This window comes from Halichoerus grypus, chromosome 3 (assembly GCF_964656455.1).
Source record: "Halichoerus grypus chromosome 3, mHalGry1.hap1.1, whole genome shotgun sequence".
In the NCBI taxonomy this organism is placed as follows: domain Eukaryota; kingdom Metazoa; phylum Chordata; class Mammalia; order Carnivora; family Phocidae; genus Halichoerus; species Halichoerus grypus.
In genome coordinates, this window is record NC_135714.1 from 154,575,800 (window position 1) to 154,601,552 (window position 25,753).

Here is a 25,753-nt window from a genome sequence, read left to right on the forward strand (position 1 = left end):
TTAGTGGAAAAACTGGTAAAATCCAAACAAAATGGGAATTTAGTTGGTTGTAATGCAGTAATGTTAATTTCTTCGTTCACCAAACGGATCGTGGTTATGTAAGATGTTAACGTGAAGGGGACTCTGGGTATAGGGCACAAGGGAAGTCTGGACTGTCTTTGCAACTTTTCTGTGTAAATCTAAAACTTTTCCAAAATAACAGCCTTATTTTTTAAGGCAAAAATGTATTGAGGAATTTTAAGAGTTAAAAAATGCACACAAGACATTTATGTTCTGAATACTCTGTAGACGCTGGCTTTTTAGTCACAGCGAGATTCGCTAACAGGAAGATTTTAAGTAACCTTTAGTATTTAGTGTTTGCGCTGCTACCACTAGGTGGCAGCAAACGCCCCGTGTGCTCTACCTAACATGCTCATCTGCTTTTCCTCTTTAAAAGGCTTTGTCACAACAAACAGACTAAGGTGTATCTCCCAGAACCACCTTTTCCTCATGCAGAGGTAAGAAAATGGCATTATTGGGTCAGAGCAAGAAAAACTGTAGATAAATGGTTCGAAATGGAGATAGTAGGTCATTGGATTTTAAAAAATCCTGGGGCGCCTGGGTGGCTCAGTCAGTTAAGTGTCCGACTCTTAATTTCGGCTCAGGTCATGATCTCAGGGTCATGAGACCCCTCTTCGGGTTCCATGCTGGGTATGGAGCCTGCTTAAGATTCTCTCTCTCTCCCTCTCCCCCTCCTCTGTCTCTCTCTTTCTCCCTATCTCTCTCTCTCTTTATCTCTCTCTCTCAAAATAAAAATTAAAAAATCCTTACATAAGCTCATATAGCCCTTTGTTTCCCATGTGAGACAACTGGGAAGTACTCTAACTCAAGATTCACTACTCTCTCTTCTCATTAACACATTATAGTACCAGTATGTGTCTGCAGTTCATAACCTACCTCTGTTCTGTTGACCGGGTGAGGAATTTTATCTAACATCTACTACTAACTTTTTTACATAATGACGGATTTATTTATTGTGTAAAGTCTTCTTTCCAGTTAGTTATGTTGACCATATATTTGAAGCTTTAATGATGAAAATAATAACATTTAAGTGTTTAGAAAATAAGGGGTCAGAAGGAACAAACTTCCACTTATAAATAAGTCATAGGATGTAATATACAGCATGGTGACTGTAGTGAGCAGATATTAAAAGTTCTCCTCACAAGAAAAAAGTTTGTAACATTTATGGTGATGGATGGTAACTAGGCTTACTGTGGTGATTTTTTCACAATATATAAAATACTGTACAGCTGAAACTAATACAACATTATATGTCAGTTATACCTCTGTTTCTTAAAAATGGAAAAATTATACCTTTCTCATAGAACAGATGAGTGTTTTTATATAGCTTTGTACCCAGTTTTGTTTTCATTATGTTTTTCACCAAATAGTGTATCATGGACATTTTTCTGTGTGCCTCTTATCGTTATTATTGCTGCCTAGTATTCTGGAGCATATCATATGGACATTTTGTAATATACTTAACCATTCTCTTACTATCTGACAAGAGTTACGCCCAGTTTTTTGTTATATTTTTTAAAAGGTTGTTTAAATTGGCATAACCACTTTAGGAAACTGGCAGTATCTGCTAAAGCTAAACACATAACGTACTCTCTGCCTCAGCAATTTTGTTTCTGAAGTACATACCAAACAGAAATACATAGGTATGTCACCAAAAGATGCACAGAAATGTTGAGAGCGCTCTTAGTAGTAGTTCAGAAATAGACCCAAATGCCCTCAACAGTCTAGTGGATTTTGTGGTATATTCATATCTTACACCAGTAAGAATGAACGAACTCCAGTTACATGCAGTCGTGTAAACACAGTTCACAAACACGATGTGAATGAAATAAGTCAGACAGAAGGGAGTAGACACCGTGTGATTTTCTTCATATACAAGTTCAAAAACACAAAACTCATCTATGGTATTGAAAGCCAGCACAGTGGTTACCCTGGAGGTAGGGATGGAGCAACAGTAACTGGAAAGGGGCAAAGGGGAATTTCTGAGAAAATTGCAACAAACATCCTGCTAACTATTTAAAACTTGACAACTCGTACTACTCTTACTTATTCCTACTCTGGAGGATTTTAACCGAACCAGAATTTCACATGGCAGTTTCTGAGAAAGTCATTTTTCAGTCCACACGCTGTTATAGTAGCCACGGTATTTGCAAGCTCTGCCATTACCGCAGTGAAATTCAGGCTAGAAATGAAGTAATGTCAGAAAATTAAGTGTGGCAAAACATATTTTGTGGCTGATTTTACCACTGAAAGTCTGTTTTTCTCCCCTCCTATCAACAATTAGCCTTTCTTTGTTTTCTAAGAGTGTTGCTATACGTTCTTACCCACATATGTCACAGATGACCTTTGTCCTGTTTACAGTTATGAATATGAAAAGACCATAGTGGCGTGAACAGGGTTCCTGAAATGCACTTGCCAACATTAGGGCATGATGGAGTTGACTCTGGGTACTGTGACCAGTGCCCATGAGAAAATACAGTTCTGCCCTTAGTACTGATAAAAAAAAAAAAAAAATTACAGAATTCCTACCCTACAGCTTCATTGCCTGTGCAGTTTAGACCTTAAAGAAGTGCAGTGGTAATTCTGGATTGTCAAATATAGTAAGTCAGCTGGAAAGGTAGATCCAATTGGCAAAAAAAAAAGAGAGAGAGATGAATTTATCTTAGTTTCTGTGCATTGATCAGAAGAAAGAACTTCAGGAACTGTAGGTAATGACTAGAAAGTGATTTGAGTTATGTGCAAAGACCCACTGCTATTCTTAGAATCCCATTCATCTCCTTGACAGCAATGCATACAGTCGGCTTAGTCTTCTAGACAGCGCTCACCCTTATTTAACTGGGACAAGGAATGATTTTGGCTAGATCGGTTATAAAAAGAATGTCAGCTTACTTGTATATAACTTGGCAGGAAGGTGGGAATTCAGCGTTTGCTCCATGTTTACTATGCATGTCCCATCCAACCTCGGACACCTGATTAGGATCTCCGGGGCAGTGTCGCAGTGTTACTAGTAAAAGCAGTCTCTCTGAATTAAAGATTAAATCTTTAAAGTGAAGAGAGTTTGGCTTCCATTTGGGGGTTGTCCCATTGTGGCCACATCTCACTGTTGGGGTGACTTCACTTGGAGTTGGGGTTGTTGACTGGGCTCCCCTCTTACGCATGATGGGTTGCTTCAGGATTAAGTTGTGTCACAGACCATTTCTTTATCCATCAGACAATATCTCAGGGCAGTACTCCCTTTGACCTAGCAGGTATGTAGGGTCTCTGAAGTCTGGGTGTTTGTCATCTGACCTTTTGGTGCTGGAGTGGGAGGGGGAGGGCACGGCCGGGGCAGCAGGAAGAGCTCCTGAGCCATGTCACAGGACGCCGTGTGGGGCTGCTGTCTGTGGTGTTGCCTTGGGTTGGGCATGACTTTGGGAGAGTAGTGCCAGGTATTGTGCTGGAAGGGAGATCTTTTTAGTTCAAAGCATACACTTTTGAGACAAGTTTGAGGCTGCGCATGGCCCACATCTTCCCACAGCTCTGTGTTGTGAGCACGTCACATCTAAATTTCTGAAAGCCAATTTGGCTTTTGTCTTTATGAAGTTGCTGCAGTAACTTACAGCTGCAACTTCTCAAGAGGTGGTCCTATGCGGCTAAATAATTTTCCTTGTGTGAGGTGTTTATTGTTGACAGAACTTAGTGATTCACATGTTTTGGGAAAGTTACTTGTACTTCAAATAATAACTCATATTGGGAACTTCTGGGGCCAGAGCTTGGGGTGTCAGGAAGCTCTAAAGGAAGACTTAGACTCCATCAGGCCTTAACAGCCTGAACAGAAGTACCCACTGAGTAGGTTACTATGTACCAGAAGGCCTCATCTGTTCAGAAAGTCACCTTGTAGGTAGAAAATGTCCATTTTTGACAAATATTAATCAGATTTGTTTGTATTTTTCATTTCCTTCTGCTCCCTCTGCCATGCTGTGTGGTTCTTGCCTCTGCCTGCACGGGCTGACGTCTCTCCGTGTGCTTCTCTGTACGTCTTGTAGCTCATTCAGACCAACAAGCTGAAGCACTACCCCAGCCTGCACGGAGACTTCAGCAGTGATTTCCGCCAGCCGTGCGTGGTGTTCACCGGGCACCCCTCCCTCCGGTTTGGGGACGTGGTCCACTTCATGGAGCTCTGGGGGAAGTCGAGTCTCAACACTGTCATATTTACAGGTAAACAAACAAAAGCTTGCCCTTTCCCCTGGGACCATCACTCAACACACCGACCAAATGGAGACCAACGGACGAATTTTACAGTGAGACAGAAATATGAACACTCATTTGTCGTAGATACCAACAGTGAAGAAACCACAAGGGAAGGAGTAGGACTAGAGCAAGATGGACTGTTAGGAAACTATACTGGACAAAACTTTCATAGCAGTTTTTGGAGATTTTTCCCTGAGGCAGATTTCTACTGAAATGTTTTTGTGAGGATTTTGTATGCTGTTTCAAGAATGGCAATAATTCTAGTAACCACTCTTGTTTTACCCCTTTAGGAATTATTTCCTGAATTGGGCCTTTCTCCTTTGGTTATAGTTTTCCCTGGCTTACAGTTTTCCTTCTGGAGACAAACCCTTCAAAGTAGAACAGATCCTTTCATGAGGTTAAGCAGGGGTTTTACTTAATCACTCTATTATTTTATCAATTTTAGATCTTTAGTCAGCCTTGGGATTTGGAAATCTTATGCGCAGTGAAATAAAAAACCTTGATCCGAATCTGGTCCAATGGACTGTAACCGAAGCCAAGTTACCCATGTCTCTGAGCCTCGTTTCCTTCCTCATCAAATGGCGTTATTGCTGGCTCCTTCCTTGAGTGGCCCTGTGCATTTAGTGAAATGTTATAAGAAGACACTTCATGTAGTTCCTGGCACATAAAAGCTGTTAAGAAAGTTATCAATTGACTTCTTTCTCATTGCTTTTAAGACTTGAATGATGGAAGGGAGTCTACTCCATCCCCAGCGCTTTAGGATCAGGGACACGGGGGCCTTTCCCTGGGCTCAGCCTGTTGGTGAGGAGTGCCAGAGGCCTCCACCACATGACTAGTCAAACAAAGTTGGCTTCACGACTCACTGCAGCTGGGAAGGACGCATACCATGGGGAAGTGGGAGGCATCTCAGAGCATGTTGAAAAGAACTACGGATTTGGGCTTGTGTTGGCTGATTTTGAGGTGGGTTCACAGCTGCGGGACATTGTTCTGGATTGGCTGCTATCAGGAAACAGGAGTGGTTATGTGACTGAGTATCTTAATAATTCTTATCTAGAAGGCAAGAAGAATGGAGCCAGGATAGGGTAATATTTGCTTCTTCTGGGGTTGGAACAGTGTTGTGGTTTTGTGTTCAGGCATGATTACAGAAGGGTTCTTGTTGTTGTCTTGATCCACTGTGGTCACAAGTGGCCGTGTCTGGTGTGAGTGCTCAGTGAAACTGTATGTCCAGCCGGAGAACACCGTGGCCTAGCCGTGAGTGATCGGCCGGCTCTGGCGAACAGCAAGGCCCAGTAGAAAGGGTCACGAGAGCTCAGAAAAGCAGCTGGCAGGGGCTGCTTCTCTCTTTCCCGGGCCCCTTTGGCCAAGAGGAAGTCAGGCCACAAGACACTGACTCATGGTACCTAGAACCTCACCATTGCCAAGTTTTGCTAAGCGGGAGGCAATCTGGAGAACATTGTAGTAGGACTAAGCGGGGGTCTCTCCTATTCTTTTTGAGGAGTTGTTGACTCTGATAGGACAGTGGGTACAGTGTTTACACAGGCACAGTTAGGGCATTGGCTGTGGTATGAATTTTCCTTCAGCTAGGAAGGAATCAAGGGCTGTGTGATGGTCCATGACCACCTTGGATAATGAATTTAAATCTCAACCGGTTTTGAGGGGTTTCAGAATGGCCGTTAGGTCATTTGTGAGGTCTGGTAGTGTCAGGAGTCTTGGACCCCTGTTGCAGATCACATTACAGCCGTGGCACAGTTGAAGCTCACGTAGTCCACGTCAAAAGGGAGTCTGTCATCCTCCCAAATGCTTGCCTCATTTTGGGGTGTTCTTCTCGGGAAAGAGGAGCTGCTGGATGGGGAGTAGTTTAAAAATCTGGAAGTTCCATCAGTTTTCCCAAATGCACTGGATAAGTTAGTGGGACAGGTGAGTGTACGCCTGAGGGCTGTAAGAAGTGATGTCTTCGTGGGCGCACAGGCTGTTGGGAATCTGAGTATTATTTTTCACACCAGAAATGTGCCGGTTCTTCTGGCTCAGGGTGGACAGCCTCCTCGAGTGAATTGACTGTCCCTGCCAAGCAGGCTGCGGTGAGTGGTTCTGGAGGGAACAGATGGGCCATGAGGGCTGCGTGGGGGCTTGGCTGATAGGAGCACAGTGGCCGCAGCAGAAGCATATGGTGACGTGGGGCCAGGGTCCTTTTCTTTTCCTCTTGGGGCATCCTGTCAAGTGGTGGTGTGTGGCTTGTCTCATCCCTGCGTGTTAACTCTGAGCACTCGATTCGCGTGGCCTGCGCCAGATTTCTCCACTGTGAGGTCACTATTTTTATATGTAATCATTATCTTGGGGGTCGGGGGAGATGGACACTTTGAGACTACATATCCTTGTCTTCCCCAGATTCCTATCTAATTTTTTTAGCATCTATTGATGATCCTGGTCAGAAAAAGTTATTACTGTGATGGTTGCCAAATGGTGATTTTTTTTTTTTCTTTACCTTCATTGTTTCTTTTACCTTTATTTGGCCTTTTGTCGTAAAGAAGAGCTTTCCCTTCTCCCCCATTTACTTAGTTACCGCTTGTTTATCTCCTCTGTCTCTGTGTGTTGGAAGCCTTGAGCTCACACCCATCCCTCCAATTCTGCATCCACCCTGCGCTGTTCACTCGGGCCTCTCCTTGTCCTTATGTGGAAAGACCTCCTCCCCAGTGATAAGGAACCCAGCTCCCACCGGCCTTACACTGCCTCAGCCTCCAACCGTGCGGCCGTCTGCTTGGCCTTAACCACACCAGCCGCCTCCTCACTTGGCGGCAACTCCGTTGTGTGCATTTCACATTTTGTTTTTTGTGCTCTCATTAGAACCCGATTTCTCCTACCTGGAAGCACTGGCTCCCTACCAGCCCTTGGCCATGAAATGCATTTACTGCCCCATTGATACACGGCTGAATTTCATCCAAGTGTCCAAGCTGCTTAAGGAAGTGCAGGTAAGGAAGGGACCCCTCGCGGGTGTCCCCGCGCGGCCCTGTCACCGCCGGGGGGGGGGGTTCGTGCGTCTGTGGGGTGAGGGCTGGCTGCCTTGCTGCATTTCTTGCCTGGCTCACTTCTCATGCGTCTGCTCCTTAATTACCCCTCACAGCACTGAGCTTCACACCCAGAAAGCGACTTTCCGTTCTAAAGAAATCAAAAGTGGAAGGAAAAAAAGGCATAAACAGTCTATTATTTTTGATGAGAAAATTCCGTGTCCAGTTAAAAGCAAGTTGCCCCCTCTCCCCTCAAAAAAGTCGTTCTAGAAACCTCCTCATGGAGCCAAAAGACAGTTTAGCTGAGACCTGGATTGGGCCCTGTTGCACATGTGGACACACTGTAACCACACACTGGGTTACTTTGCTTTTTATGAGAGGTTTGGTTTGGTTTGGTTTTTTGTTGCTTTTGTTTGTTTTTTCCTTTTGCACTTTCTGCCATAGAGAAAGGGCAGAAGTAGTTGGGTAAAGGGGTCGGTAAAAGGAAGGCTGTCCGCACAGCAGGAGAACTGAGAGGGGGAGTGGGGAGCGAGCACTCGGCAGCACGTCTGATAGTGGGCGTGGGGAGGCTGCTCGGGCCTGGCCAGGAAGCGAGGCCAGAGGAAGGTTTCTCATTCCCCATTGCCTCGGGAGCTCAAATGAGCACCACAGTGCCCTGGCACGCCTCCTGTCGCTTCACCTAGTAATTTAGCAAGGGATAATTAGCTCCCTTCACTTTCCTCAGCCCAGGTCAGAAGTTTGCTTTCCTCCTCCCAGAATCTTTGACCTCGGGTTGAGGCACTAACACAGAACTCTGAGGAAGGGTAGCAAGGCATGGGAAGCTGAAGAGCCTCAGGAATGCAGAGATCGTGGCTAATGGTGATCCCTCGCTTGCTGGCCCTACAGGAAAGAATATGGGCTTTCTCTAGACATGATCAGAGCAGTGGATAAGTTGGGGCCGGTTTGGCAATTCAGTAGCCCACCGTGTACGCGTCAGCATGCGGCTGGAGACAGTTGACTAAGTAACACCCCCCCCACCCCCTGCCGTCCCCACAGCAGTGCTGCGCTCATGGATCCCCTGGGAGGACAGGGGCAGTGGGGACGGGAGGAGGGGGAAAGGCGGCTGGAGGCCTTAGGCTGAGACCGTGCCGTCGGCCGGCTCTGAGAGGAGTTACAACATACCACCCAGGCCAGGAAGAGAACAAGGATGAGCCCAACAGAACAAGCGCTGTTTTGAACGCAGCTGGGTGGCCTGCAGGAAGGCCTCCTTCCAGGAACTTGAGGCGCGCTCCAGGCTCTTAAGCAAAAGCAGCGGCAATACAGTGATTCAGGACCGCCGGCCAGGGTCAATTTTCAGTTGCATGGTATTTGTCCCAAGTAGACGTTGGTTTACTATTTTTGTCTCTCAAAATAACAAAGAGAGGTATTTTGGAAAAAAGCTCTGATTCAGTCTGTCCTACACAATTGAGTGTGTGACCTGAGCAGTGCCCACTGTCGGAAACCAGCGGACCTGCTGATACCAGAAAAAAGCCCAACCCCGGAGCACCAGACTAGCCTGGAAGTCAGCAGTCCTTGCCCACTGGCCACCGGCTGTCCCCACCAGTCAGTGACGGTGGGTGTGATGACAAGACTATGCCCTCGAGGGGCTTGGGACCAGTTGAGAGTAGACCCATGGAAGTCACCATCAAAGTGCCTTAAAAATAGTAAATAAAAACAAATGCAAATAGAGGCACTGGATTCCCCCACTAGTCTACGTGGCTGGCAGTTGAGGGCTTTGCCCTGAAATTTTTATTCTTCTTTCCCCGCACTGCGCTCACCTGTCCTGCTCCCGGTTACTTGGGTTTGAGAGGAGGGGAGGTCAGATGGCGCGAAAGTGGTGCGTTCGAGCATGCGCGCACAAGGCCATGGCTGGGCTGCCTCCCTCACCCGCCCCGTCCCGTCGGTTCTCAGCCGCTCCACGTGGTCTGCCCCGAGCAGTACACACAGCCACCCCCCGCGCAGTCCCACCGGATGGACCTGATGATCGACTGCCAGCCGCCTGCCATGTCGTACCGGCGGGCCGAGGTCCTCGCCTTGCCTTTCAAGCGTCGCTATGAGAAGATCGAAATCATGCCAGAGGTGAGCCGTTCTCTCTCTCATGGTCAAACCTGGGCTTTCCACTTGAGTCTCAGAAGAGGACTGTCCCAGAAGTGGCTGTCTTTTGGCCACAGAAAGACTCTTAAGCAAGGACCTGGGAAGGGAGGTGGGGTCTTCAGAGCCTTCTCATTTCTCGGGTAATGAAGTAACAGATGTTAACATCATAAGTGCATCTCATAACTCTTTCTTCAGTTGTGGACATTTATGATTTCTGCTTTTTCTATATTATAAATCATGCTTTCAGAAACATTCTTTTACAGAAATCTTTGTCCTTATACGGAATGTAGAGGGAACTAAAAGCATCACTGAGTTTTGCCTGGGAGAGGCCTGCGTGAGATGCAGGGGTTAAAACCATTCTTCAGGTTTTGCTACTGCTAAGGAATGCTTATTTCTCCTCTGTGTCCTCTGAGTGTGTCCTCTGCAGCTTCCTCATAATGCTCCTCCTTTGTCCCTGTAAGTGCAAGACAGGCGACCTGATGTGCCAGCCCTCGTGGATGTGTTCTGGTGGGAAAACTCTCTCTCTGGTCTTGGGCAGCGAGGGATGCGTCCCCTGCTCACAGACGTGTCTGAGCTGAGTGGTGGTGGTTGTGGGCTCTGGGTAGACGTCCCTCGGAGTCTTAGATTTCACTCACAGGGCTGCCCATGTCCCCACAATGCCGTCCCCACACCTCCCAAGCCAGTGCTGCCAGGCCGCATACGGACGGGCATTGTCGGGGGCCCGGAGCAGACATGGGTCTCCCGGGGGGAGCGTTTCACACTCATGCTGTGTGTGCTTCCTTATTTCATGAAACAGTTCTCACATTCCTTTTAAATATCCTAAGTGGCGTCCTCTGTCCATGGGATATTGATTTTCATAGTTACATAAATGGAGTCTTGCATATTTATTCACTTTTGTTTTTACACAAAGGAGACTTGGACAGCTCGGGGTCTACATGTGTCAGAGTGATAGTCGACTCAACCCTGGAGCGAGGGCTTCTCACAAGATCACACATCACTGCCAGTGGTGGGGTCAGAGAGCTCCAAAGCTGCCTCGGAGAAGGGGTGCACATCAGACTCGGGTGGTAGGGAAAGAGATGGTTGGGTGTTCCACCTTTAGGAGAAGTCAGATTTCGAGGAATTAGCTCACTCAGTCCAGATGCTGCTGTCCTGTCCTGCCTGCCTGATAACTAGTCACCTAGTGGTTATGAGGTCAGAGGCAGAGGCCTGCATGGAAAGTCAGCACCTGATAGGTATTCTGAGTAAGGAGGAGCCCTTAGCAGTTTCCGAGAGGTCCTGTGGAAGTGTCAGGAGCGGTCTGGAAGCCACCTGAAAGGTGGATGTGAGGTTGTGGCAGTTCGGGTGACGAGCCCGTGGCAGGGTGTTGGTGGTGCATCATTTGGGGGTTGACTAACAAAAGGGTAAAGCAGAAGGGTCAGCACCCTGGGTCCCAGCATGCGACGGCACAGGCTTGCGCAAGGTGGCTGCTGAGAGTCATGGGCCGCCTCCAGGGAGAGCACCCAGGACAGGCCAAAGAACGCTGGGCTCAGGCTCCTTCTCCTCCTCTTCTCAGCCCAGTTTACCCACCGCCACCACCCCCTTCTCTCTGCTTCTCTTACCTCCTTCTTTCTTGTATGTGTAATGTATTTTTGATTAAAGGTATTTTTAAATTTTTTTACCTTCTTTCTTCCTTAAAATCATGTGATCATTTTAGACTGCAATGATATAAACAAAAGTTCAAAAGAAAAGAAAAGGAGGAATGGCGGTCACTAATGGCTCAGCTTCACGGCGCCAGATGCCACACCTTTCCCACCAGGCTGGCAGGGGTGCGGCGCTGCGAGCGAGCTGGTGGCTGTGGAAAGCTGGCCTTGGCTATCACCGGCCACCCGTGAGCTCCCCGTGTGGCCTCCTGGTGCTGACTTCGGATGGCGCAGCTGCAGCACCTCGTCCCTCACACGTAGGTGAGCCCAGCTGAGACCGCTGTTTGCTTCCAGCTTGCAGACACACTGGTGCCCATGGAGATTAAGCCTGGCATTTCCTTGGCAACCGTCTCGGCTGTGCTGCACACGAAAGACAACAAGCACGTCCTTCAGGTATGGGGGACGTCCTTCAGGTATGGGCTGGGCCTGCCCCCCTGAGTTGCCGCTGGAGCCTGGGAAGACGAGGAACCCCCCAGGCCACCCCCACCAGTGGTCCTAGCACTCCAGCCAGCACAAGTGAGAGACGAGACTCCTTAATGGATTAGATTTGAAACAGAGAGAACACGGCGTATAAATTCTTCCCTACTTAATTCTCTGGCCACATGCCTCAGAGAGAGAAATGGGAAGAGCGGCTATTATTCATAGCGCTGGGGCCGCACATCATCCTAAGTGCCCTTCCCGGCTCCAAGCACCGGCGGGCGCCTTCGCTAGACCCGCAGTGCGGAGTGCGGAGTGCGGGGCGGGGGCGGGGGAGCCCCCAGAGCAGCAGGAAAACCCACCCCCCACCCCCCGGAGGAGGCCTCCCCTACGGAACACGCCTGCGGAAGCGGGCAGCACCTGGGCACCTGGGAGCCAACCCGGCCCACAGGCCGCAGGACCTTGTCCCCGGCCCCTCGTGCCCCAGTTCACCATGTTTACGGCCTCGTGGCGTCGCTCTGTAGGCCCTTGTCCTCACCGCCCCCCGCCACCGAGAAAAACTCCTTTCAGGCTTGGACCATTCTGCCACGTAAAGTATGTGCGCCATGTGAGCCCCTTGCCATGATCATTTCTCACCTTCCCACTTCATCCTCACCAAATTCCATTACCACCACTTTGTAGACAGTGTCTCTGACCTTCATTTTAACCCGTCAGTCTGCCCCCACCGCTGGTGGCCTCGGCTACACCAGCAGTTGCCAACACAGTTTATTATTTAAAGAATTTACTCAGAAAATACTGAAATGAATCATTTAAAACTCAAAAATGAGTCATGATCAAAGGAAGATCCCTCTGCCAGAAAAGGTCCTGATGCCGTGTGGGTGCTTTGGCGTTAGCTTCTGTTACGAAGAACGCCAGGTGGAGCCCCCAGGCCACGGCGGCCCTGAACCCCAGAGCTGGCCGACCTCGCCACGGGGATGGCGCGGGATGGGCAGACAGGCTCGTGCCGTGGCCCCGCACTGCCCACTCTCGGGGGGAGTGCTTGATGGGATCTGCGCTGTCTCCCGCTCTAGCCCCCGCCCAGGCCAGCCCAGCCCACAGGCGGCAAGAAGAGAAAGCGGGCGACCGAGGACATCCCGGACTGCAAAGTGCTGAAGCCCCTGCTCAGTGGCTCAATCCCCGTAGAGCAGTTCGTGCAGACACTGGAGAAGGTGAGCGCTACCCAGGCCGCGCGGGAGCGGCCTCCCTGCTGTTCGCTCGCGTCGCTGCTTTTCTCTCGGGCTCCACAGGCTGAGCTGCTGTCCCTGAAGCGGGAAACAGAACGGGGGCAGGGTCCCAGAGAGGTGAGAGAAGACCATGCCCTTCTTCCCTGTAGGTCCCCCATTTCTTCTTTGCCAGCCCCTTCCCGTCAGACTCGGCTGCGAGACCACCTCACCCCACCGTTTCTTGTGGGAACTAGCCAGGGGAGCCCTTCAGAAACCTAGATGCGACCGATGAGCGAGGTGGGAAAGGCCAGGTAAAGACGACTTTGTAGGTCTGCCCCTTCGAGCCTCACTTTCCAAGAAGACCCCTTGCTGTCAGAGCGCCAGCATGGCCGTGTCACAAGAGACGAGAGGCTCAGGACTGGGGGGCAGTGAGGGCAGAGGCGCCCATGTGGCTGGATCCCTGGGAGTGGGAGAAGCAGGCCCAGCAACTCCCAGATGGGTGGGAAGAGAGGGAGGAAGTCGGCGGTCCTCTGGAGGACACTGGCCCTTCACCGGATCAGCAGCCGGCCATCAGTGGTTTAATTTGTCCCTGAAGGAAAGACTGTGGCCACGTTGTGCAGCCCTCCTGGCCCCTGAGGGTGGGGACACTGCATGGGAATTAGCCTGGGAGTGTCCCGTGTGACGCAGTGAACACGGCAGCAGCTCCTTCCTCGGAACCTTGCGCTGTTCCGGCCCCTATTGGTAGGACTCAGCTTGACTTGTTTCTTTTTAAAGCTTGAAACAGCTTGCTTTCCCAGAAACACCTTCATTTAGTTCTTCGGCCTGGCTCATCCAGAAATTGACCCTTAGCACCTGTCCCTTTCAGGCAGAGCAGTCTTATTTCTACTTCTTTTCCTCTTTCTCAACTTTATGTGTGATGTGTAAGAAAATTCTATAACTCACGTTAAGGTAGTTAGAGAAGTATTTCTGTGCTGCCTTGTCTCCTTCTCTCTTGAGAAGGATTTGCCAAATCACAAGGCCATTGGTATCTTGCTTTGAGGAATGGCGTTTTCCTGGGATGGGATGAAGCTTTTTTTTTAAATCAGGGACCTTGGTGTGGTTGGGTGATGGACAGCCCAGTATGGGCTGAACCCAGGCGCTTGGATGTGCTCCTCAGGTAATTCACAAAAGCTTACGCAAGTTATAGAAGTTTTGTTGTGTTTTGTATGAGATTTTGCATGTTTGGAGGCTTCTTTTAAAGTATATGCAGCTGTGTTTGAATTCTATTGTTGTAGGAGGTCCTGTGACGAGTCTGAAGAATTATATTGGGGAGCGTCAAAAATGATAGTTTCTAGAATGTTCAGTTTAGCCAAGTCTAGGAAGTGTCCTTTCTTAGAACCATCAGTTGCTGCAATATCCTCCTGCCTTTCAGTCAGCCCCTTGCTTTCAGAGTATCCATCATCCTCCTTTCTCTTCTTTTGGAGCAGCATGGCTTCAGTGATATTAAGGTGGAAGACACAGCGAAGGGCCATATTGTCCTGCTCCAGGAAGCGGAGACGCTCATCCAGATTGAGGAAGATTCGACTCATATCATTTGTGACAATGATGAGATGCTCAGGGTACGACTGCGGGACCTCGTTCTCAAATTCCTACAAAAGTTCTAAAAGGAACACCTAAGCCATTTCTACTTCACTGAAATCCTGCCGTCCTTCGCTGGGGCTGCCCAGCCCAAACTGAGGAAGGGCATAAAAAGTTGGTCATGTCTTTGTGGTGTTCTCTGGCTTAAGGAATAAAGAAGTGGCCCTTGAGGGACGTGATTATCAGCAGTTACAGCCAGAATCTCCTGGGCTAGATTTCTAGCACTGTTGTGGGCAAGAGCTTTTGCTTTAAACTTAAACTCATTTTCTTCCCAATTCTGCCTCTCGTGGGTGGCCAAGATGGTAAGGCAGCAAGCTGAGGAGTAGCGTAAGAGTAACAGAAGCAGCTTTCCAAGAAAGAGGTTAATGGTGGAAGGGGAGGTAAAAGATGACCGACTTAGCAGTCTGTGTTTGTTTTTCATGGTTTCATAGGCCTTGGGCAGGGGGAATTAGTCTTTGCTTGTGCTTTATTTACTTGTCTACAGTGCTACACCTAATGAGAAAGATGATCCAAAAAATTGGTATAATGAACCATCTATATGTATTTTATACTGTGAGCCCATTTTGTTAATAAAACTTATTTTTTATAGAAGTACCTGTGCTCTGTTGAACCTAGAATGTATACACTGATTTAGTATCTGAAAAAATATGAAACTATACAGAACAGCATACATTTAGAAAATACTGTAATGGGGCACCTGGGTGACTCAGTCGGTTAAGTGTCTGACTCTTGATCTCGGTCGTGAGTTCAAGTCCCATGTTGGGCTCCATGCTGGGTGTGGAGTCTACTTAAAAAAATACCATAGCAAATTTTAGTTTGGTGCATGCAAGCATATAATCCAACATTATTTAGAAAACTCAGATATGTTCTTCTTAAATTGTATGAAACGGTGCTTAACTTTATCTGAGCTGTGTTTGTATAAAAAACACCAACACAGGGGCACTTGGGTGGCTCAGTATGTTGGGCATCCAACTCTTGATTTCGGCTCAGGTCATGATCTCAGGACTCTGAGATCACGCCCTTTGTTGGGTTTCATGCTCAGCACAGAGTCTGCTTGTCTCTCACCCTCCCCCTCTGCCCCTCTCCCAGCTTGTGCGCTCTCAAATAAAGATAGATATAAATAAAATCTTAAAAAAAAAAACCAACACAGATTGGTAACAGGAGCCTTAACCTTCTGAGGAAAGGTCCAGAACACACAGCCCAGGCTCCGCTAGTTAATCCTTGCCACAGATGATCAGGATTCTCTGCATTAAGCAGAGCATTAAACTCGGATGCCCACAGACCCTTCTAATAGTAAGCTAGTACATTTACAATAATGCTGCTTCTTAACTTCTTAAAGCCAATATTTACCAGGTGACATCTAAGATAGCATCAGTTGTGACGCATGTGCCAATTTTGTGAGTATTATTGGAAGAAGGGGGATAAGAGCACATCTTAAAATTGTCAACTCGGAAGCAGACCCAGTTCAGCCTGTTGTTCCCACAATCTTTTAAGACTGGTTGAAATTCAGTCAGTAGTCAGTCCTCCAACTTGGCCAGCAGCTATGCATCACAAAGGAATTTAGTGAGCCAAGAACTATGTACAATCCTGTTACTGGCTCAGGTTTTAGAGAGAGTTGATTGACCATTCTGTCTCTGGAATGGCCCTGCCAAAGGAGGGATTCTTCATGAGAGAGGGAAAACAAGCAGTTTCCCTTGCCAGACTCGGGCACAGGAATGCTCATCTTTGACAGGCCCCCGTTTTCCAGGGTACGGGTCATTCCAATCAATCGGGGCCTAGGATGCATCTACAGAATAAACTGGGGGGACCTACAGCCTTGGGGGAGGATTGACGTTACAAGAGATTGACGTGCCATTGCTATGAAAGCTTACTTTTGTTTTTAGGAGGAGACTGTAAATATGCACCACATGTAGAATACCTCCTAATAAAACTTTTGAGGGAAATCAAGTTAAATTTCAAACATCTTTTAAAATGAGAAAGCAGTATAAATTCAAGAAAATCAAAATGCTTATTTTACTTGGATTTGGCCAACTTTGATTTCTGTTAATGGGCTTGCTCAGAGAGCCCAAGGCATTGATCCCTTGAGAGGTGATTACTGAAGAAACAAACAGTATATAAATGCAAATCAGTCCGTAAACTGACAGGCCAGTAATAACTTAGAAATTCTAAAAACTGTCATCAAGTCACCACCACCTACTGAGTGGCAGAAGTCAGAGAGGCAGGAAGAAGCAAAGAATCCTGTGTTAGAGCAGAGAGAAAATCTAAAGCTGGCTCTTAAACAAGTATCAGGAGAGAGCAGTTATGAATAACTGCCTAGAGTTCAGATATTTGGATACCAAACTAGGTTGGTTAGTAGAAGTTCCAGAAGGAACAGCAGAACCTGCCTCCCCGCGCCATGATAATACCACTGATGGTGGCTCTGTTGGAAATGCAGCCCACTGACTATTGACACTGACCTGGTGAAGAGTTGGACGTCTAGAACAGTTCCTACTCAAGCCCAGCAAAATCCTAATGATGAAATAGTCATTGAAAAACCATTATTTGTGGGGCACCTGGGTGGCTCAGTCGGTTAAGCGTCTGCCTTTGGCTCGGGTCATGATCCCGGGGTCATGGGATCGAGCCCCACATTGGGCTCCCTGCTCAGCAGAGAGCCTACTTCTCCCTCCCTCCCCCTCTGCTGCTCCCCCTGCTTGTGCTCTCCCCCTCTCTCTGTCAAATAAATAAAATCTTTCTTAAAAAAAAAGAAAAACCATTACTAGTGAAGAGGAACCCATTTTTATTATTTCTTTTAATCTAAGAAGTGGTGTATTTATTGTTGTGTAACAAATGACACCAAAACTCAGTGGCTTAAAGCAACATGCATTATGTCACCATTTCTGTGGGTCAAGAATCTGGTGTGGCCTGGCTGGGCGCTCCTGCCTCAGGGCTCTCTCTCCACAGGGCTACAGTTAAGATGTTGGATGGGGAAACTGAGGTACAGAGATTAAGCAGCTTTCCCCAAAATATAGCCAGTAGGTGGTATCTGCCTTACCATAATGTCACATGTCAGTATCAGGGATCAGAAGCAGGCCGGGAAGGGGGGACGTCCCTGTTAGTCCACTTCCTTTCAAGTAAAGGTAACAGCTACTTAGCCTCTCCTTGATCCCTTGGGAGCTTGAAGCTTCTGGACGTCACAGTTGTCCTACACAGGCAGGAGTTGACTTTCCAAACTACAGTGAAGTATCCACAGAAACAAGAGTGAAGAAACCTCCAAAGCTGTCTGATGATACATTCCTATGAGCCAAGCAAACTGGCGGATAGGAAAGGGAGACACTTCTCTCTGGCCCCGAGTCCAGTTTTTCCCCTGCGGCCACAAAGAAAGTTGAATGTTGTCTCATCATTTTATGCCACACTGTGGGTAGGTAGGAAACATCTGATGTTCTCTAATTCACTGCAGTGGAACTGTGGGTAAACAACATTACTCTTCTTTAAACCCAATGAGGTTAGAAATAACCAACTATAATTCCCGAGGAAGTGGCAACTAAAACTAGAGACAGGCCGTGTAGAACTTGGCCAAAAATGTCTAATCTCGCCAGACGCTAGAGCCAGCGTCGATCATGAGTGTATTTACTGAAGATTAAATACCACAGTCTCTACTGCTGCTTGGTAGCACAGTATGGGTTTTAGTCACATCATAAAAACATTATTTTCCCATCTACAGATTCAATAAAATCCTTAGCAATATTCCAATGACATTTTTCACAGAAATAGAAAAAAACAACCCTAAAATTTGTGTGGAACCACAAAAGACCCTGAATATTCAGCCAAAGTAATCTTGAAAGAGAACAAAGCTGGAGTTCCTGATATCGAGCTTTATGACAAAGCTATGGTAATCAAGACAGTATAGTACTGGCATAAAAATAGACACATGAACCAATGGTACAGAGCCCAGAAATAAACCCACACTTAGTCAACTAATATTTGACAAGGGAGCCAAGAATACTCATTGGGAAAAGGATAGTCTTTTCAATAAATGGGAAACTGTATAACCACATGCAGAAGAATGAAATTGAACTATCTCACACCACTCAATACCTTGAAATGGATTAAAGCTTTAAATTTGAGACCTGAAACCACTAGAAGAAAACATAGGAAGAAAGCTGCTTGACACTGGCCTTGGCAGTAATTTTTTGGATATGACACCAAGCATAAGCAACAAAAGCAAAAATCAACAAGTGGAACTATGTCAAACTAAAAAGAGTTCTGCTCAGCAAAGGAAACTATCAACAAAATGAAAAGGCAGCCTACTGAATGGGGAAAAATATTTGCAAACCATCTATATGATAAGGAATCAATACCCAAAATATATAAAGAACTCAAACAACTCAACAGCAAAAAAAAACAAAAAACCAACTTGATTAAAAAATGGGCAAAGGACTTGAATAGACATTTTTCCAAAGAAGACATACAAATGGCCACCAGGTATATGAAAAGGTGCTCAACGTCACTCATTGTCAGGAAAATGTAACTGTTCAAAATTCCGATGAGACAGCACTTCACACCTGTCAGAATGGCTATCCTCAGAGAGACAAGAAATAACAAGGGTTGGCGAGGATGTGGAGAAAGGGGAACCCTCGTGCACTGTTGGTACAAATGTAAATTGGTGCAACTATTGCGGAACAGTATGAAGTACCTCCAAAAATGGAAAATACAACTATCGTATGACCCAGCATCCCAGTTCTAGGCAGATAGCCCAAGGAAATGAAGTCACTGTCTCAGACATCTGCAGCCCCCATGTTCACTGCAGCAGAAGGCAGAGGAGCTGCCATGGATGCAGCCTGAGGGTCCGGCGATGGATGAATGGATAAAGAAAAGGTGGGACACACACAATATGGAATATTATTCAACCATAAAAAAACACAAATTCTGCCTTTTACAACACGGATGGACCTGGAGGGCATCATGCTATGTGAAATAAGTCCAAGAAAGACAAATACTGTCCAGGCACACCTCATGCTGTGCTTTGCAGATACTGCATTTTTTACAAGCTGAAGGTTCTAGACTTGAGTGGAGGAAGTGACTGCAGATGTGGTGGAAACAGCAAGAGAACTGGAATTAGAAAGGAGCCTGAAGATGGGATTGGACTGCTGCAAGCTCATGATCAAACTTGAACAGGTGAGGAGTTGCTTCTTATGCGTGAGCAAAGAAAGTGGTTTCTTAAGATGGAACTTACTGGTGAGGATGCTGAGAAGACTGTTGAAATGACAACAAAGAAGTTAGCATATTACAGAAACTTAGTTGATAAAGCAGCAGGAGGGTGTGAGAGGAATGACTCCAGTTTTGAAAGAAGTTCTGTGGGTAAAATGCTATCAAACCGCATCACGTGCTGCAGAGAAGTCATGAAAGGAAGAGTCAACTACTGTGGTGAACTTCACTGTTGTCTTATTTTGAGAAATTGCCACGGCCACCCCAGCTTTCGACACCCCCACCCTGATCCATCAGCAGCCATCAGCGTCAAGATGAGACCCTCCACCAGCAAAACGATTACAACTCACTGAAAGCTCAGATGATGGTCAGCATTTTTTATCAGTGAGGTATTTTTAAATTAAGGGATGTATTTTTTAGATATACTGCTGTTGTACACTTAACAGACGACACTATAAACATAACTTTGATACACCCTAGAAAACCAAACACCTAATTTGACTCTCTCTATTGCAATATTCGCTTTACTGCAGTGGCCTGGAACTGAACCTGCAATATCTCCAAGGTGTTCCCTTCTCTTCTCACTCATATGTGGAATCTAAAAAATGCAAACTCAAAGAAATAGTAGAATAGTGCTTGCAGAGGCTGGGAGGTGGGGGCAATGGGGAGATGTTGTTCCAAGGGTACAAACTTCAGCTATAAGATGAGTAAGTTCTGGGGCTCTGATTAATGTACAGCATGATGACTAATTAACAATACTGTAAAATATACCTGAAAGTTAAAAGAGTGGATCTTAAAAGTTATCACCACAAAAATGGTAATTACATGAGGAGATGGAGCTGTTAACTAACCTTATCATGGTAATCATTTCTCAGTCCGTACGTGTATCAAATCATCACGTTGTACACCTTAAACTTACATGGTATGTATGTCAATAATAGCAGTAAAGCTGGTGAAACATGATTTTACATGTATTAAACTTAAAGCATTTTTTGAGTCATAGTACCGCAGGTCTTTGAGTGTTTTGCCCACGTCTTGTCATTAGGCATACAGGCTGCTTCTTGTTTCTCTTATGTTGTTATGTAAAAAACGGAGGTGTACCCTGTGCACAATAATTCTTGTGCTAGCAGAATTGATCTTTTACCCTTCTCTACGACAAGCCATGGTAATAATTCCTAACCCATTTATGAGTCTTCCTGATATCTGACTAGGAAATCAATCACAAATAAAAAGTAACTTTAATCTGAATATACAAATTTTGGATTACTAAAAACATGATCAACTAAAAGTTTGCTGACACTTTCGAGATGATCTAATATAAATTTTTAATCTAGTAACTAGTTACAGTACTCACAGTATTTTGAAAATAGTGAATTTTGATGTTATAAAGTCTTTTCCAGTCATCAATAGGCCCTTCCAATCATCAATGAACATTTAATAGGCACCTGTTATAATCTGTGCACTGTGCTCTTTTGATTTGAGCTCACAGGAATAACAGATAAAACATAAGTTTCTCCTAAATTTCTCATAAGTAGAGAGGAACAAATTTCCAAGACCGTGTGTGTGTGTGTGTGTGTGTGTAAAATGGAATATTACCAGCCATAAACAGGAAGTTCTGAGGGCACCTGGGGGGCTCAGTTGGTGAAGCATCCGAATCTTGATCTCAGCTCAGGTCTTGATCTCGAGGACATGAGTTCAGGCCCTGTGTTGGGCTCCATGCTGGGCGTGGAGCCCACTTAAAAATTAAAACAGGAAGTTCTGACACATGCTACAACATGATGAACCTTGAAAACATGCTGAGTAAAATAAACCAGACACAAAAGACTAGCTATTGTATGATTTCATTTACATGAATGTCCAGAATAGACAAATTCATGGAGACAACACCGAGGTTGTCAGGGACTGAAGGGAGTGAGGAACAGGGAGCTGTTGTTTAATGGGCACAGACTTCCTGTGGGGAAGATGAGAAAGCCCCGGGAATTGCTGGTGGTGATGGTCACACACTGTGAGTGTGCTTAACACCACTGAATTGTGCATTTTTTTAAACACATTATGTCATTTTTATTAATATTTCTGAGAGACATGTAAATTATTACAAATTGTAGAACAATTGATCAATAGCTTAAAAATAGAAATGCATATATCCTATGACTTAGTAATTTACTTCAGGGAATTGATTTTTTTTTTTTTAAGGCTTGAAAATGTTTTTTACAACATTTGTTGAGGTGAGGTCTGATCTGTACAAAATTTTTATTAACATATAATAATTATTTGTTTCAGGGGTACAGGTCTGTGATTCATCAGTCTTACACAACACACAGCGCTCACCATAGCACATACCCTCCCCAATGTCTATCACCGAGCCAGCCCATCTCCCCCCTCCCCTCCTGCAACCCTCAGTTTGTTTCCTGAGATTAGAGTCTCTTATGGTTTGTCTCCCTTCTCTGGTTTCATCTTGTTTCACTTTTTCCTCTCTTCCCTTATGATCCTCTGCCTTGTTTCTTAAATGCCACATATCGGTGAGATTATATGATAATTGTCTTTCTCTGATAGGCTTATTTTGCTTAGCATAATACCCTCAGGCTCCATCCATGTCATTGCAAATGGCAAGATTTCATTTTTTTTTTGATGGCTGCATTTTATTCCATTGTGTATATATACACCACATCTTTATCCATTCATCAGTCAATGGACATCTGGGCTCTTTCCATAGTTTGGCTATTGTGGACATTGCTGCTATAAACATTGGGGTGCTGGTGCCCCTTCGGATCACTACATTTGTATCTTTGAGGTAAATGAATTGTGCACTTAAAAATAAGTTAAAAGGGGGCACCTGGGTGGCTCAGTCATTAAGCGTCTGCCTCCGGCTCGGGTCATGATCCCAGGGTCCTGGGATCGAGCCCCACATTGGGCTCCCTGCTTGGCGGGAGGCCTGCTTCTCCCTCTCCCACTCCCCCTGCTTGTGTTCTCGCTCTCGCTGTGTCTCTCTCTGTCAAATAAATAAATAAAATCTTTTTTTAAAAAATAGGTTAAAAGGTCATTTTTAAGTTACCTTAAGTTTTACCAAAATGAAAATATTTTTTAAAGATCTTTTATTTTATTTTATTTTTAAAGATTTTATTTATTTATTTGACAGACAGAGACACAGCGAGAGAGGGAACACAAGCAGGGGGAGTGGGAGAGGGAGAAGCAAGCTTCCCGCCGAGCAAGGAGCCCGATGTGGGACTCTATCCCAAGACCCTGGGATCATGACCTGAGCCGAAGGCAGACGCTTAATAACTGAGCCACCCAGGCACCCGAAAATATTTTAATTCTAGGTTTTTTACAAGAAATTAATAACCCTCAAATGTATTTATAGAACTACAAAGTAACTACAATAAAACCCAAAGCAATCTTGAGAACAGTGAACAAGTTGGTGAACTTCTGCTTCCTTGAAGACTAAGTGGAGAGCTGCAGGAATCCAGCCAGGACAGAGCTAGCAACAAGGACTGACAAGTCAGCGGGACAGAAGAGAGAGCTCAGAAGTACCCACACTCACACAGTCGCTGCATTTTCAACAAAGGCCCCAAAGCAATTCAATAGAGAAAAGAAAGTCTTTAACAAATGGTGTTAGAATGACTAGACATTCATAATAGAAAATAAGAATTAGAACGTTGACCACTACACTCGATACCACCAAAATTAATTTGAGATAGATCCTAGACCCAAGGCGGCAGCAGGTCAGAGCCCGAGCCAGCCAGACCCGGAGTGCCCAGTGGGTGGAGAGGACAGACTCAGGTTTCTTTGCCCTGCTTGTCCTTGCTCCTTCCCGAACTTCGGGGCTCCCGGCTCGCCCAGAGTTCCTTCTTGCATCGTGCCCAGAAGCCACAAGGGTCCACGATGAGCCGCTTGACACATAATCTGCTAGAGCTGATGAAATTGATGACCTGTGTCCCCGGTTTTGACAGAGCTTTGGAAAAGGTATTGTAGTTGAAGCCTTGGCTTCTAAAGAAAGCACGATGCTTGGTGTGGGTTGCGCTGAATTAGTATGTCTCGCTAGAGTCTGTTGGGCTGCCCTGGTGAGTTCACCTTAGTTGTAATGATTATTGCTGTAATGGAGCACCGTTATGTGTTAGGTCAGGTGCATAGTTTATTTCATCGAAATGTACATCACTAAGTTCAGATCTTCCTTGATTGACGATTGGGTTACCTCCGGATTAAACCCACTGTAAATTGGGGCGCCTGGGTGGCTCAGTTGGTTAAGCGACTGCCTTCGGCTCAGGTCATGATCCTGGAGTCCCTGGATCGAGTCCCGCATCAGGCTCCCTGCTCGGCAGGGAGTCTGCTTCTCCCTCTGACCCTCCCCCCTCTCATGTGCTTGCTCTCTCTCATTCTCTCTCTCTCAAATAAATAAAAAATCTTTAAAAAAAAAAAAAAACCCACTGTAAATTGAAAATAATGGTAAGTCGAAAGTGCACTTAATATACCTAACCTCCGGAGCTTAGCCTAGTTGACGTTAAATGTGCTCAGATCACTTCTTAGCCTACAGTTGGGCAAAATCATCTAACCACAAAGCCTATTTTGTAAAAAGTTTTGAATATCTCTTGTAGTTTATTGAACACTGTACTGGAAGTGAAAAATGGAATGGTTGTATAGGTACAGAAGAATTTCTTTTGTTGTTTTTTTGTTTTGTTCTGTTTTAGAGAGAACACCGGCAGGGAGGGAGGAGCAGAGGGAGAGGGAGAGAGAGAATCTTAAGCAGGCTCCAGGCCCAGCGCAGAGCCCAAGGCGAGGCTCAGTCTCCTGTGATCTCAGATCTCATTCGGGCTCTGTGGTCATGACCTGAGCCAAAATCAAGAGTCCGAGGCTTGACCTCCTGAGCCACCCAAGGCACCTGTAGGGACAGAATAATTCTGTGTGTCGTTGCTTACCCTCCCGCTGGAGGGCTGACTGGGAGCTGCCGCTCACCGCCACTGCCCAGCGTCTGGGGAGCACGGTACTGTGTGTGACTAGCATGGGAAAAGATCAAAATTCAGAATTCCAAGTGGCTTCTATTGAATGTATAACGCTTTCACAGCGTTTAAGAAAAATCTTAAGTCAAACCGTCATACATCGGGGGATATTTAAATGATTATCACTTGTGGAGACAGAATTGCTCGGTTTCAGAGCTAGAAAAGGACTTTAAAGTTCGACCCTTCAACAAACAAGTTCCTCTGGTGCTCTGGGGAAAAGAGTAAGAGACAACATCTACCTTGAAGATGCACTCGCAGCCTAGAGGAGCAGAGAGTAAGTAATTGCAGTAAGGGAGGAAAGCCAAGTTCCAGGGAGAGTGGCGCTAGGGTCCGGCAGGGGTAGCCCCGGACTCGCCCGGATTCCTAGTTTGCAGTGTCTTTGTAGAAATCGTGTTACATAGGAATCATTTATAAATAAACATGAATAACAGAAGCCCTTGGTTATGTCAGATTTGGAAGACATTGAACAACTTAAGAACTTTTAGGTTGTTTTCTAAATATTTTAAAGCATGCATGCCTGTTTTCCTTTTTTTTTTCTTTTTAGAGGGGAGGGGCAGAGGCTGAGGGAGAGGGAGAGAGAGAATCTTAATTCAGCAGGCTCCATGCCCAGCGCAGAGCCAGATGTGGAATTTGATCTCACGGCCCTGAGATCATGACCTGAGCCAAAATCAGGAGTCGACGCTTAGCTGAAGGAGCCACCCAGGCTCCCCGGCCTGTTTTCCTTCTGATTAGAAAAGTGTATAGGGAAATTTGCAAATACATAAAAGTGGAGTCTAAACACAGACCAACTGCAGTCATTTGTAGGAAGAATGTAGGGCGTTGGGGCCAAAATCTTCCTCCTGGAAACAAAATTTGGGCTATATTTTCAATATGTAAGTAATTTTCCCTAATTATATCCAAGGGCTTTTGTGAAAAACATAGGAAGTAATACTTAGACAAATGTACTTAATGTTTTCAAATAGCAAACACTATAAAATCCAAGGATACGCTACTTTTAACAGTAACTTTTTGAGAGTGATATTATGCAACAAAAGAAGTATTAGACTAAGGGGAAGTTTGAATTCCCTAAGAACATCGATAGCCATTTTCATTGTTAAATCTTCAACAACCAAATTTTGGGTGTGTGTCCTCTCATGATAATCTTGCCATGGGTTGGATTTGCCTTTCAGTGGCCTGATTAAAAATCTCATACCTTGGGAGCGCCTGGGTGGCCCAGTTCGTTAAGCGTCTGCCTTCGGCTCAGGTCATGATCCCAGGGT

The 25,753-nt window shown here is 45.9% G+C and overlaps 1 protein-coding gene across 3 annotated transcripts in view; it reads left to right on the forward strand.

The window, feature by feature from the left end:
• Positions 1-14,910, forward strand: part of INTS9 (integrator complex subunit 9) — a 104,910-nt gene extending 90,000 nt beyond the window's left edge. For all 3 annotated transcript variants that reach the window (XM_078069471.1, XM_036100846.2, XM_078069470.1), the window contains 7 exons: positions 437-497; positions 4,086-4,257; positions 7,132-7,256; positions 9,222-9,389; positions 11,378-11,476; positions 12,571-12,708; positions 14,169-14,910. In XM_078069471.1, the coding sequence (XP_077925597.1) occupies positions 437-497; positions 4,086-4,257; positions 7,132-7,256; positions 9,222-9,389; positions 11,378-11,476; positions 12,571-12,708; positions 14,169-14,345 (940 nt within the window). In that variant the 3' untranslated portion in view covers positions 14,346-14,910. The remainder of the gene's footprint in view (positions 1-436; positions 498-4,085; positions 4,258-7,131; positions 7,257-9,221; positions 9,390-11,377; positions 11,477-12,570; positions 12,709-14,168) is intronic.
• The last annotated feature ends 10,843 nt before the right edge of the window (positions 14,911-25,753 follow it).